Below are 14,053 nucleotides of genomic sequence, written 5' to 3' on the forward strand. Positions count from 1 at the left end.
CAAAGTGTAAAGATTTGATGTTAGTCACAATGTTTTTACAGCTGTTGCTGTCTGAATAAGGTAACTTTATTCAGATAAATTCTGTTCACACATTTTAAGTAAGTTTGGAGAAATGCTGCATACAAGTGTAACTTCAAATAACTGAATGGAATTGGTACAATGAACTTTATTTACCCAAGTTACCTTCACAATAAATACACAAGTTGATTCTACTCAAATCAAACATCTTTCAGAATCAGTCTATGCTGGGGACACAGTAAATAGCTATGATCATCAAGGACCACAAAAACAGACAGGTTCTCTGCTTTGTCTTGGATTCACAGCATCTTCAAAAGTGTAAAAGCAGAGAAAATGAGAATTTGCATGAAAAAGTGCCTGTACACTATTTACACAATTTTGTACAGTAAAACTGTACATCTTTCTTCAGTGTAATCTTCATATTGTTGTGGAAAATGTACAACTTGTTGCTAACATTTTCTGCTTTAATTTATTTAAATCTTAGAATCTGTAAATGGAAAAATCTTATTCAGTAATTTACAGTTACCCTGCTCTATTTAATATTTAGACTGATGAAACTGAAAACTAATCGAAGAGCAAGATAATTTCACCATTCATTGATTTGTTACAGGTCAGTTTAAAGCTTTTCTTACGGAGACAAAAACTCAGTGATGCACTCCTGCATTCAACAAACAGATACAGCGTCTATTACTGATTAACAGTAAATAAGCCGAACAGTAAGATATATTTATCCTACTGTTTTTTTTAGACATTCACAGTGAGATTATCATGCAGTTGAATATGTACTGCTATCTGTGCAGTGAGTTTTATATACAGATATTTTATGCACAGTACAGTGACATTTTTTATGAAGGCCTATATATGACATGCAATGTTCAATGATGACATTTCAACACATAATGAGTCAAAAGAGCTTAGAATGAGTGAAATCCCCTTGAAATATTTTCCCAGAAATTATCATTCTAAAAGCTGATCGAAACCGGCTGTAAAAGAAAGAAAATTCAGTGACATACTCATGAATTCAACAGATGCAGCGTCAATAACTAAATATATACATTAAATGAGGTGAACTATAAGATTAATTCATCTGTTGATTTTTAAAGTTTTTTTTTACAGACATTCACATTGAGATTACCATACTGTCCTGCTACTACAAGTCATATACATACTTTATGGATAGTAAAGCAACCCTTTTTAAGAAGGCCTATATATATGACATGCAATGGAAAAGAGATGTTATGTGCCAAACTAAGGAGGATTTTACTGATATTTCCATACTTCAAATAATGAGTCAAAAGAGCTTAGAATGAGTGAAATCACCTTGAAATATTTTACCAGAAATTATCATTCTGAAAGCTGATCGAAACCAGCTGTAAAAGAAAGCATAGACCAATGGATTGAGCATTGAATTTGACCATCCAAGCCACTTAAATGCTGCAATCACAGCAGCTGGTATTGTGTAATTACTCAAAGGGTTAAAAGTCGTAGAAAGAGTAAAAGGAGTCCAACACATAAGAAAAACTCCCATTACAATAGCCAGAGTTTTGGTGGCCTTTCTCTCCTTCTTAATTTCAGACTTTGTGCTCTGACAGGTTGTGTTGTGGATGCTGTGTGCCTGTCTCTGTGCCACCATCAGAATCTTTAAGTAGATAGTGACCATTACAATAGCTGGGAAATAAAACCCAAAAACAACTGCCATAATTGCTGAACTTAAATTCTGAAATAAAACACACCTGTTAGATTGTCCTTTGTTCACTCCCAAAATTGTGATGCTAATTCCATTTATAGCAGAAACAGTCCAACACACCAGGATCATGATCACAATAACACGGACATTTATTTTAGTTCTGTACCTCAGAGGCTGACACACTGCATAATATCTGTCAACAGAAATAAAGCACAAGTTTAAAATAGAAGATGTGCACAGAACGAGATCAAAGCTGCCTCGTATCTTGCAGAGTAAACCTCCAACATACCCACAAGAGCTCACAGCCAGTACCGCGCTAAAAGGCAAAACTGTGACCCCAACAAGCAGGTCAGCTACTGCGAGAGAGAGGATGAGGTAGTTTGTAGGAGTGTGGAGCTGTTTGAAGTAAATGATGGAGGTTATTAAAAGAAGATTTCCACACATTATAAGAACTGATAAAGAGCTAACTAAAATACATAACAAATATGTGCTGGTGGTGAGTGCGCTCATACCAGATACATTTTCTGATTCATTACAAACTTTTTTGTCCTCAAAAACATCATCAGACCTGTTGACAAAGAATTCAGCTTCCATTAAATCAAGAAAATGAACCGTGTCTGATTTTCTGTTAATGCTCTGTATGTTTCATAACATGCCTGTCAATCCTGGTTAGTGCATCTGTACTGATGGTAGTCCTTGCTCTCTGTTCCACTGAGCAGTATATTTGGTTATTATTCTGGGCTCACTAGCCTATCATAGAGAAGATCATTGTCAAGGGAGCCTCTTAAAGGGATACTAGTTTAACCCTCGAGGCACCTTGGGGGACCAAATGTGTACATTCTGCCTTTTTAACTTGTTTGATTCTCAATATATCGGTCAGGCTAATTGTATGAAACTTGGCCAGGATTTGTTTTTATTATTATTTTCAAAATTCCATGATCCCCTCTATTGTAAGGTGTATAGGATAGGAGATTTGCATCAATACCTACAACCTCTCACCTCGGGCCCGACTTGGACACATTGACTCCCATTATAACCACATATTTTTGGTTGACACAGAATTAAGATTCCATGCATAAATGATCACTAACACCTGAGATAACATTTGCAATAACTGGTGGAGATGGGTCCGCCTACAGGTGGGAGATTGACCATCTGGTGACCAGGTGCAGCCAGAACAACCTGGAGCTTAACGCTCTAAAGACAGTGGAGATGGTTGTGGACTTCAGGAAGAACCCAGCCCCACCTGCCCCCATTATGCTGTGTGACTCCCCACTTGACTCTATGGAGTACATCATCCAGGACCCCAAGTGAGAGCTGAACATCAAAAATACATAATAAATATGTGGTGGTGAGTGCGCTATTACCATATACATTTTCTGATTGATTACATTAAGTTTTGTCCACATCATCAGAACTGTTGACACAGAATTAAGATTCCATGCATAAATGATCACTAACACTAAGATAACATTTGCAATAACACCTTAAATCAAGAAAATTAAATGTTTCTAGTTTTGTGTAGAGAGAGACGTCCAGTAAGCAAGGGAACACTGGTGTATCCTACACAGAAGTCTTTTATCAAGTGGCGTGGGTGTGAGGTCCGTGTATCTTTTGGTCATTGGATTTTCCTTTCAGAAACGGGTATTAAAAAACAGAAAACGAGTGGTTATTTGATTTTTGTTTTAAAATACAAAAATTAAAATTGAAATACAAGGTGTTTTTCTTTTTCATGGTCAAAAGGGGATGAGCGAAATTTAAAAAATTATTCGATTTTCATTTTCTATTTCATATAACAAAAAATAAAATCACTAGAAAACAGAAACGGAAAAAAAGGCCTGTTTTTTCATATTCTGAGACCGGATGTTGTCATTTACAGGACGGTGCTGTGTAGAAGAAACAGTAGGGTAGTAGACTGCGGTCAATCCAGCTGTGACTTCGATCTCCGTGGTCAAATCAGCCGCACTTAAATTTCGAGTGTACAAGTAATCTCAGCATTATGGTAAATGCGGAGAAACAGCGTATTCACTTCCGGTTTTCAAAATAAGGGTATTAATAACAGTAAGCTATAATTCGAAACCTACATTTAAAAGTGTGTAAAAGTCAAATATACCATCAGTAGCCAGGAAACACTGAGCAATATGTTTTTACAGTACCTCAAATATGGTCAAATGCGCAATCTCTGGAGGCATAAATATGAGACTTTTATTTTGGCATTTCTCCACACTGGTGCAGTAAAGATACTTGATATGAAGTGTTTTTTATTCATCAGAGTCGCATGAAACACTTTAATGTAACATATTTTAATTATAGCTTACTGTTCTAAATACCTTTATTTTGAAAACCGGACGTGAATACGCTGTTTCTCCGCATTCATCATAATGTTGAGAATACTTGTACACTCGAAATTTAAGTGCGGCTGATTTGACCACGGAGATCGAAGTCACAGCTGGATTGACCGCAGTCTACTACCCTACTGTTTCTTCTACACAGCACCGTCCTGTAAATGACAACATCCGGTCTCAGAATATAAAAAAAGAGCAAGGTACGTTTTATCAGTCTGTTTTCTGGGAATAATTGACACAAGCAGAAACCAAAAAACAAGCAGTTTTTTCATTTTTTCGTTTTGTCAAAAAAAAGAAAAATCAAAAGTTCAGCTCGTTTACTAGTTTTTTGGTTCTTACTTAACAAAACGAATTTGCCGCTCAATATCTTGTTTCCGTCGGTGGGCGGGTCCTCTGATTGGCTAGTGTGCTTCGTTGCCCTGTGCTCTTCAAAATAAAAGTTCTTCCGTTTGATGTCGACAAAAATATTACTGTATTATAGACACTAGCAGACACAGAGGACCCAATCACCCACAGTCAAGACTGACACGGCTTCAAATAACAATAATAGTATTCTTAATCATTCTTAATCGACTTCAGTGCAGTTGATGTTTAGCCACAAGGTGGCGCAGTTATTACATGACAGCTGAACATTGCGCATCTGTTGACCTTTATCCATTTACAGTAAACAAATTATTTTTTCTTGTTGAAAGATATTTTATATTGTTTTCAAATTATTATTTACTGACGGTGATTACAGAATGCGAGTGTGTGTTATACTGAAAGCGAGGCTGGGTGTGCCTATGAATATAGGCTACAGTGAGTTTTTTAAGGTGCTGTACAAGCAAATCATATTGTCTACTCTGTACAGTGACAAAGAGTGTACAGTAACCTACTTCATTCAATATTGAATAGGCTACTGTAGCCTACACTATAAACAAATGGTTTTGCTCTTTGCTCATGGCAGTTGTGACAGTCCTTGTGTTTTGTCCTGGGATGACAATACAAGACTTCCATAAATGTGCATTTGATAGAGAGTTTGCTTTGTATTCCAGCCGGCCTGTTATGAGCAAATTTCTATAGGCTACTATAGATCCATTTCAAAACATGTTCCAAGTAGGCTATAGGACAAAGCATAATACATCCTGGAATGAGTGAAGCTTGCCTGCTGACATGTTAAAATGACTGTCACAACTGCCATGAGCAAAGAGCAAAACCATTTGTTTATAGTGTAGGCTACAGTAGCCTATTCAATATTGAATGAAGTAGGTTACTGTACACTCTTTGTCACTGTACAGAGTAGACAATATGATTTCCTTGTACAGCACCTTAAAAAACTCACTGTAGCCTATATTCATAGGCACACCCAGCCTCGCTTTCAATATAACACACACTTGCATTCTGTAATGAACTTTGGTTTTTCGTTTTTTTGACAAAACGAAAAAACGGCTTGTTTTTTGGTTTCTGCTTGTGTCAATTATTCCCAGAAAACAGACTGATAAAACGTACCTTGCTCGAAAAACAGGCCTTTTTTCCATTTCTGTTTTCTAGTGATTTTATTTTTTGTTATATGAAATAGAAAATGAAAATGAAATAATTTTTTTTGACCATGAAAAAGAAAAACGCCTTGTATTTCAATTTAAATTTTTGTATTTTAAAACGAAAATCAAATAACCACTCGTTTTCTGTTTTTTAATACCCGTTTCTGAAAGGAAAATCGAATGACCAAAAGATACACGGACCGTGTGATCTAAGAATACCCCTCCTCTATATGGAACATGTACATGTGGAGTGCCATTGAGTGCGTATGTTTGTCATGATTGAAAACCTAAAAATTGATAGTATTAAAAAACAAAGTTTAATTCACACAGTTTATTCTCATAGCTTTTATTCTGTAGTGTCTGTATGGGGATCTACACATAATATAGAATACATGAGAGTTACATGCTGAGATGCAGTATAATGTGCCATCACGTTGTGTGTGATAATTTTAATTTATTTTTTATTTAATTTACTTGATCAATCTCAAAGTGTTGTCCAAATAACAATAATGCAAGTAAACAGGCTACATAACCAAAGTAATCATAACAAATAACATTGATCTGTACATAAATTAGAATGCACATATTTAAAATTAATATTAAATGGTCAGCAACAGTAATAATACTATTAAAATGGGAAATAATTAACAATTTAAATATCTAAATGAATACTGCAATGTTTTGAAATTGTTCTTAAAAGATTTTGTGGACATTCGTACCAGTTTTGACAGGTCATAAAACTGTGCAGTACGTCATAGGTAACAGATGTTGCTTACTGAAATTGTGGAAGCAAGTGAGTAACAGTCAGTAGTATGAAGTCTGCATCTATCATTATGAAAACTAGTGGATGTGGACCCCTGCAATATGGCGGCCGTGCAAACGTATAGCGGAGGCATTCAGCAGTGACCAATGAGATATCTATGTTTCTATATCTATGAAGGTTTGGATCCAAGTGTGTGTTTTGTACGTCTGGACATGATACATGCGCCTACTGATTTTCAGACATGTCAAAACAGGCCATCTGGGCTGCCTTTCTGAAATTTTGAAGGGGGCACTATCGAGCCATTTTGCCACACCCACGCGCAAGACCCATATGAGGTGTAAATCTTTGTGGTTTGTAACATGTGTGCCGAATATCTTGAGCTTTTCATTTTTAGTCTCTCAAAAAAGCCATCAGCTGTTAAAATTAAATTTGCTGTGTTGCCCAAGCAACAGATTTTCACAAAAGCTCACAAGATTCAATCGTATCATCATCAACATGGTAAAGGTGTTCTGACCAAATTTCAACTGGACCTGGTCAACCTGTAAGTAGTAGGACATTAAACTATAGAACATGACACTGTGCTAGACATGTGCATTTTGGTGCTGATTGGACAAGTTACAATTACTGTTTCTTCGCGAAAGATCATAATTCAATCCTAAACCTCTGACATGCCATGACATTTAGATTATACTGAACAACTTTAAAGTCGATCTGATCATATCCCTAGGAGGTGTTTGTTAAAGTACAACACGTGCAAAGTCCAAAAATGAACACTAAATTCATAATGTCCTACTTCCTGTTGGGTTCGGGGTATGGGTCCAAGAGGCTTTTTTCTACATTTGCACATGATACAGTTTAAACCCTTATGACACAAACATTTTTGCCACTGCCAAAGATTGTTCTTATGAGTATTGGGGCATGTTGCGGCCTGTGTGACTTTTAGTTTTTAGTATGGCTCAACTTAAAAAATTCTGATTCTGATAACATCACCAGTCTTATGGCTAGAAAACTACACACGCCAATATATATTTTTTCATTGTTTTAATCCTGTATTTTGGTGTCTCAAAAATTCATAGATGTATTCCTGAATTCAACATACAGATGCAGCATCTATAACTGAATATATAAAGTGAATGAGGCGAACTATGAGATATAGTCATCTTACTAACATACTGTTTTAACATACAGACATGTTATATATATATGACATGCAGTGGAAAAGAGATCTTCCGTGCCAAACGAATAATGATATTACAAATAAAACAAATAATGAGTCAAAAGAGCTTAGAATGCGTAAAATCCCCCTGAAATATTTTCCCAGAAATTATTATTCTGAAAGCTGATCGAAACCAGCTGTAAAAGAAAGCATAGACCAATGGATTGAGCATTGAATTTGACCATCCAAGCCACTTAAATGCTGCAATCACAGCAACAGGTATTGTGTAATTACTCAAAGGGTTAAAGGTCATACAAAGAAAGTAAGGACAGATGAGAAAAACTCCCATTACAATAGCCAGAGTTTTGGTGGCCTTTCTCTCCTTCTTAATTTCAGACTTTGTGCTCTGACAGGTTGTGTTGTGGATGCTGCGTACCTGTCTCTGTGCCACCATCAGAATCTTTAAGTAGATAGTGACCATTACAATAGCTGGGAAATAAAACCCAAAAACAACTGCCATAACTGCTGAACTTGAATTCTGAAATAAAACACACCTGTTAGATTGTCCTTTGTTCACTCCCAAAAATGTCATGCTAATTCCATTTAGAGCTGGAGCTGTCCAGCTCACCAGGATCATGATCACAATAACACAGACATTTATTTTAGTTCTGTACCTCAGAGGCTGACACACTGCATAATATCTGTCAACAGAAATAGAAGCACAAGTTTAAAATAGAAGATGTGGACAGAAAAGCATCAAAGCTGCCTCGTATCTTGCAGAGTAAATCTCCAAGATACCAACAAGAGCTCACAGCCAGTACCGCGGTAAAAGGCAAAACTAAGACTCCAACAAGCAGGTCAGCTACTGCGAGAGACAGGATGAGGTAGTTTGTAGGAGTGTGGAGCTGTTTGAAGTAAATGATGGAGGTTATTAAAAGAAGGTTTCCACACATTATAAGAACTGATAAAGAGCCAACTAAACTACATAATAAATATGTGCTGGTGGTGAGTGCGCTCATACCAGATACATTTTCTGATTGATTACAGAAATGTTTGTCCTCAAAAACATCATCAGACCTGTTGGAAAATAATTCAGGTTCCATGCATAAATGATAAAAAAAGATTGCAAAGTTTCCTGGAGATTTTCAATAAAGTTTAGTGCTCTGTATGTGTCACATGATGCACATCAATCCTGGTTTGTTCCTTTTCTCTTTTTTTCCCTACCTACAATATTTTTTTTTTTTTTTTTTTTTTTTTTTTTTTTTTTTTTTTTTTTTTTTTTTTTTTTTTTTTTTTTTTTTTTTTTTTTATTAATCCCTCTTTTACTATTTGTTTTTTTTTTTTTTTTTTTTTTATTTTTTTTTTTTTTTTTTTTTTTTTTTTTTTTTTTTTTTTTTTATTTTTTTTTTTTTTTTTTTTTTTTTTTTTTTTTTTTTTTTTTTTGTTTTTTTAAATTAATTTATTTTATTTGGTTTTGTTTGTTTTTTTTGTTGGTTTGGTTTTTTGTTGGGCTAGGTGGCTCACCTTTGGGGGGGGGTGTTTTTTTTTTTTTTTTTCCCTTTTTTTTTATTTTTTTTTTTTTCTGTTGTTTTTTTGGTGTTCCCTCTTTTTTTTTTATTTTTTTTTTAAATTTTATACAAAAAAAAAAATTTTTTTTTTTTTTTTTTTTTTTTTTCTTTTTTTCTTTTTAAAAAATTGTGGTGGGGGGGGGGTTTTTTTTTTTTAATTTTTGTTTTTTTTTCCCCCCTCCCCCAAAAAAGGCTATTTTTTTTCCCCCTTTTTAACAATTAAAAAGGAGAGGGAAAAAAAGATTTTTTTTTTTTTTTATTTTTTTTTGTGTAGAGAGATTTTTTTTTTTTTTTTATTCTTTTTTGTTCCCCTCCCTGCCCTTCAAACCTTGTTAGTGCATCTGTAGGGATGGGAGTCCATGCTCTCTATGCCACTGAGCAGTATATTTGGTTATTATTTGGGGATCACTAGCCTATTGTCACAATCATTGTCAAGCGAGCCTCTTAAAGGGGTAATAGTGTAATTTAGTATTCCAGTGCTGTAAAGTTGGAGGATTCATAAGAGACAAATTAAAATTAAACTGCAAGCAGTGATGAAAGGGCCACTGCACCCACCCATACTCGACACCATGCCACAGATATATCTTTGACAAAAACTCACAGATAGCACAACTTTTAATTGTGATGATCTTTTGATTATACTGACCAAATCTGAAGTCGATCTGATCAATGCCAAAGGAGGAATTTGTTAAAATATCATGCACTGAAATGGCGCCAAAATTGGACATTAAATTCACAATGGTCAAATTCCTGTTGGGTTTAGGATATGCCTCCAAGAGGCTTTGTATTTTTGGACATAATACATATGCCTCCGGATTTACATACATGCCAATGAAACGGGACACTAGGGCTGCTTTTTTGAGATTTTTAAGGTTGCACTATTGAGCCATTCTGACTCACCTATGCGCAAAACCAATGAAATGTCAAATTGTCACTTGTGACACATGCTCAGTTTTATGAGTTTTCAAGCATGTTTAGCCCCCCAAAATTGTAAATGCCAAAACACTGACATTTGTGCCAATTTTTATTAATTTCGAGTTCAGTCTTCTTATAATATTAATATATTTCTTCAGTTTTGTTTGAGTTTTTTTGCTGTGCTTTTTACATATGGTTTGTTGTCTCAATGCAAGAAAGTTGATGTAAATAACAAATCAACAATAAATGTACATTGTAATGACCCCTCTCGCCAGCTTAAACCCTGAGAGCAGTCTGTAAGATGGGCCAAACAAGTGTACCCAGTCCCAATGGCATTTGATGCAGTAATCTACTAAGATGGGATCCCAATGGAGGAGTTGGCTGACCTATTGAATGCCATCCTCTTGTGTAGTAAACTCAGGTCTAAAAAAGTGTCTAAAAAAACAGAAATTCCCAAAGTGAATGACCCAGAGAAACTCACATTACAATAGGCTCAGAAATCGTAAGAGCCCTCTTGTCTGCTGCACCAGATGTCAACCAGAGTACACTGTTTCCTAGCACCGAAACCACTCCCAAATGAAAACTTCAGCTTCATCTATCCACTTGCTAGCAGTCTGGAGCACTGCTGAATGCTTCTGAGTAGTCTCATCCAGGGGACTATGTTTTTCGTCAGTTACCCTTTGGATATTAGTGGCTATCTGATTAAATGGCTTTGGCAGGGACTTGGTCGAGTTCGTCCGAGGCATCACATTTGCTCTGGTTGACCTCTTGTGCCCCCTTGCAAGGTACAAACATAGTATGTTTCTTGTCTCTACTTTTTAGGTTTCTTCCCATTTTGTCAAAATAATGTGGCCAGATGTTTTCTAGGGACATAGCATGAAATGTTCATAACAAAAGTGGCCTCCAACACACAATTTTGTCAGGATAAACAGATGATTAAAACTGAGTGGCACAAAGCTCTTGCCAAAACGTAGTGCCTCACCACCATCACATGAACCCCTTGCACTAATTTGATTGATAGAGTACAACTCTGATGTAACCTGGGGTAAACTGGGTGTTTCGGGTCTTTCAACATCAGACACCCTCACACAGGCGACCCAGCCATGGTTGATCAGACAACTTGTGTTGAGGTGGCATTTATACCTCCCCATGAAACTCCTTTCCTAATCCAGAGAGGACCCACTCCCTCTGTAGATAAAAACCACTCATTCTAAGATAACGAAAACACAGTGATTCTTATTTTCAGGTAATTAAACACTAATGAAAACATATCATAATATATGTGAATATTATATTACAGTTCTGACAATAGATCCTCCTAAATGTTACACACTTAACCTTAAAGTGAAAAATGAAAATGATCATCTTACCTTTAAAACTGTCTATTAGGTGTGGAAACTGCCACTCTGTTAGTTTCTCTCAGACAAAGCTGTCTATTAAGGCTATAGTCAACCTGAAACAAAAAAACAAACACAGACAGTCGTAGTTTTTTAATGGTATGATCTAGGTTGGTCCAAAAGTGTATACAACCTTTGAAGACCAATGAAATGTAAAATTATCACTTGTGTCACAGTTGCATGAGTTTCCAAGCATAATTAGCCACCCAAAAATGACACTCAATGCAAACTCACAGATTCAAAACATATCATCAACGGGTCTACGGCTCTTCTGACCAGATATCAGCTGGATCTGGTCAATCTGCTTGGAGTAGCATGTGAAAGTATAAAATATGTTATTTCCTGTTGCCAGTAGAGGGTGCTATGAGAATGACTAAATATTGACATGTAGATTCAATTCAGTTCAATTCAATTTTATTTGTATAGCGCAAATTCATAACAGAAGTTATCTCAGGACACTTTTCAAATAGAGCAGGTCTAGACCGAACTCTTTAACATTAATTACAGAGACCCAACAGTACCACCATGAGCAAGCACTTGGCGACAAGGGCAAGGCAAAACTGCCTGTTAAAAGGCAGAAACCTAGGACAGATCCTTCGGCTCTAGGTGGGTGGTCATCTGTCTTGACCAGTTGGGGTGAGAGAGAGAGAGAGAGAGAGAGAGAGACAGACAGACAGACAGACAGACAGACAGACAGACAGACAGACAGACAGACAGAGACAGAGAGAGACAGACAGACAGACAGGTGCACAGCAACAACAGTATTGGCAATGGCAATCTACCAGGACCATGGCAGGAGGCTCCACCAGGATCGATAACAACCTGCGAGACGAGAAAGCACAAGAACTCTGGGGAAGAAGTGAAGTTAGTAACATGCATCAATGGGACATGAATGAGTGCAGAAAGAGAGAGAGAGAGAGAGAGAGAGAGAGAGAGAGAGAGAGGAGTTCAGTGCACCATGGGAAATCCCCCGATAGTCTAGGCCTTTAGCCCATAGCTAAGGGATGGTTCAGGACTCACCTGATCCAGCCCTAATTATAAGCTTTATCAAAGAGGAATGTCTTAAGCCTACTCTTGAATGTGGTGAGGGTGTCTGCCTCCAGAACTACAACTGGAGAGGAGCTTGGTAACTGAAGGCTCTGGCTCCTGTTCCACTTTTAGAGACTATAGGAACCACAAGTAGCCGAGCATTCAGAGAATGTAGTGTTCTAGTGGGGTAATAGGGTACTATTTAAGATATGAAGGGGCCTGACCATGAAGAGCTTTATAGGTGAGGAGGAGAATTTTAAATTCTATTCTAAATTTTACAGGGAGTACAGGAGAGATGTGATCTCTTTTTCTAGTTCCTGTCAGTACTCATGCTGCAGCATTTTGAATTAATTGGAGCGTTTTAATGAACTTATTGGGGCAACCTGATAATAAAGAGTTGCAGTAATCCAGCCTAGAAGTAACAATGCATGGATTAGTTTTTCTGCATCTGTCTGTGATAGGATGTGTCTAATTTTTGTAATATTACGTAAATGAAAGAAGGCAGTCCTAGAGGTCTGCTTCATGTGGGAATTAAATGACAAATCCTGATCAAAGATAACTCCAAGATTCGTGATAGTGGTGCTAGAGGCCAAGGTAATGCCATCTAGAGTAACTATATCTTTAGACAGTGTGTCTCTAAGATTTTTGGAGTTTAACATCAGAAAATTGCAGCTCATCCAGGATTCTATGTCCTTAAGACATGTTTGTAATTTATATAATTGATTAATTTCATCTGGCTTGATTGATAGATATGACTGTGTATCATCTGCATAACAGTGAAAGTTAATGGAGTGATTCCTAATAATTTTGCCTAAAGGGAGCATATATAAAGTAAACAGTATTGGTCCAAGTACAGAACCTTGTGGAACTCCATGACTAACTGTAGTATTTATTGAAGATTTGTTGTTAACATGTAAAAACTGCGAACGATCTGATAAATATGACTTAAACAAGCTTAGTGCGGTTCCTTTAATGCCAATTTGATGCTCAAGTATCTGTAAAAGAATATTATGGTCAATGGTGTCAAATGCAGCTCTAAGATCTAATAATACAAGTACAGAGACAGGTCCATTGTCTGAAGCAATCAAAAGGTCATTATTTACTTTAACCAGAGCTGTCTCTGTGCTGTGATGAACTCTAAATCCTGACTGAAAATCCTCAAATAAACTATTGTTATGTAAAAAGTCAAACAACTCTTTGGCGACTACTTTCTCCAGAATCTTAGAGAGGAAGGGGAGGTTAGAGATTGGTCTATAGTTGGCTAAAACCCCTGGGTCAAGAGTGGGCTTTTTAAGAAGGGGTTTAATTACAGCTACTTTAAAGGACTGTGGTACATATCCTGATAATAAAGAAAGATTAATCATATCCAGTAAAGAAGTGCCAATTAAGGGTACAACTTCTTTAAGCAGTCTAGTTGGGATTGGGTCCAACAGACAGGTTGCTTCTATGTAGAAATTATTGAAGTTAACTGATGAAGATCGATAGCAGAAAAACAGTCTAAATATATATCTAAGTTTACATTAGTTAAAGTTCCTGAACTTGGAGAGCCACTGATAACTGTTGATGGCAGTTGGTGATTTTTAGCAGTAATAATTTTATTATAAAATAAGCTTTTAAAGCCGTTGCTACTTAAGTATATGGGGATATGTGGCTCA

General features: G+C 36.4%; 1 protein-coding gene and 1 long non-coding RNA gene across 3 annotated transcripts in view; one reads left to right on the top strand and one right to left on the bottom strand.

The window, feature by feature from the left end:
• Positions 1-146: 146 nt before the first annotated feature.
• LOC127368529 (trace amine-associated receptor 1-like) overlaps positions 147-14,053 on the bottom strand; it is a 24,033-nt gene continuing 10,126 nt past the window's right edge. The window contains exons 1-2 of one of the 2 annotated variants that reach the window (XM_051409446.1): positions 2,362-2,517; positions 147-2,273 (exon numbers count right to left, since the gene is read on the bottom strand). In XM_051409446.1, the coding sequence (XP_051265406.1) occupies positions 1,310-2,215 (906 nt within the window). In that variant the 5' untranslated portion in view covers positions 2,216-2,273; positions 2,362-2,517 and the 3' untranslated portion in view covers positions 147-1,309. Of the gene's footprint in view, positions 2,274-2,361; positions 2,518-14,053 lie in introns of those variants that run through there. The other variant, XM_051409445.1, reaches the window with a different exon arrangement.
• The window catches only part of LOC127368548 (uncharacterized), a 25,523-nt gene continuing 13,432 nt past the window's right edge, over positions 1,963-14,053 (top strand). Inside the window, exon 1 of the long non-coding RNA XR_007885843.1 lies at positions 1,963-2,053. This is a non-coding gene — a long non-coding RNA (uncharacterized LOC127368548). The remainder of the gene's footprint in view (positions 2,054-14,053) is intronic.

This window comes from Dicentrarchus labrax, unplaced genomic scaffold, assembly GCF_905237075.1.
Source record: "Dicentrarchus labrax unplaced genomic scaffold, dlabrax2021, whole genome shotgun sequence".
In the NCBI taxonomy this organism is placed as follows: Eukaryota; Metazoa; Chordata; class Actinopteri; family Moronidae; genus Dicentrarchus; species Dicentrarchus labrax.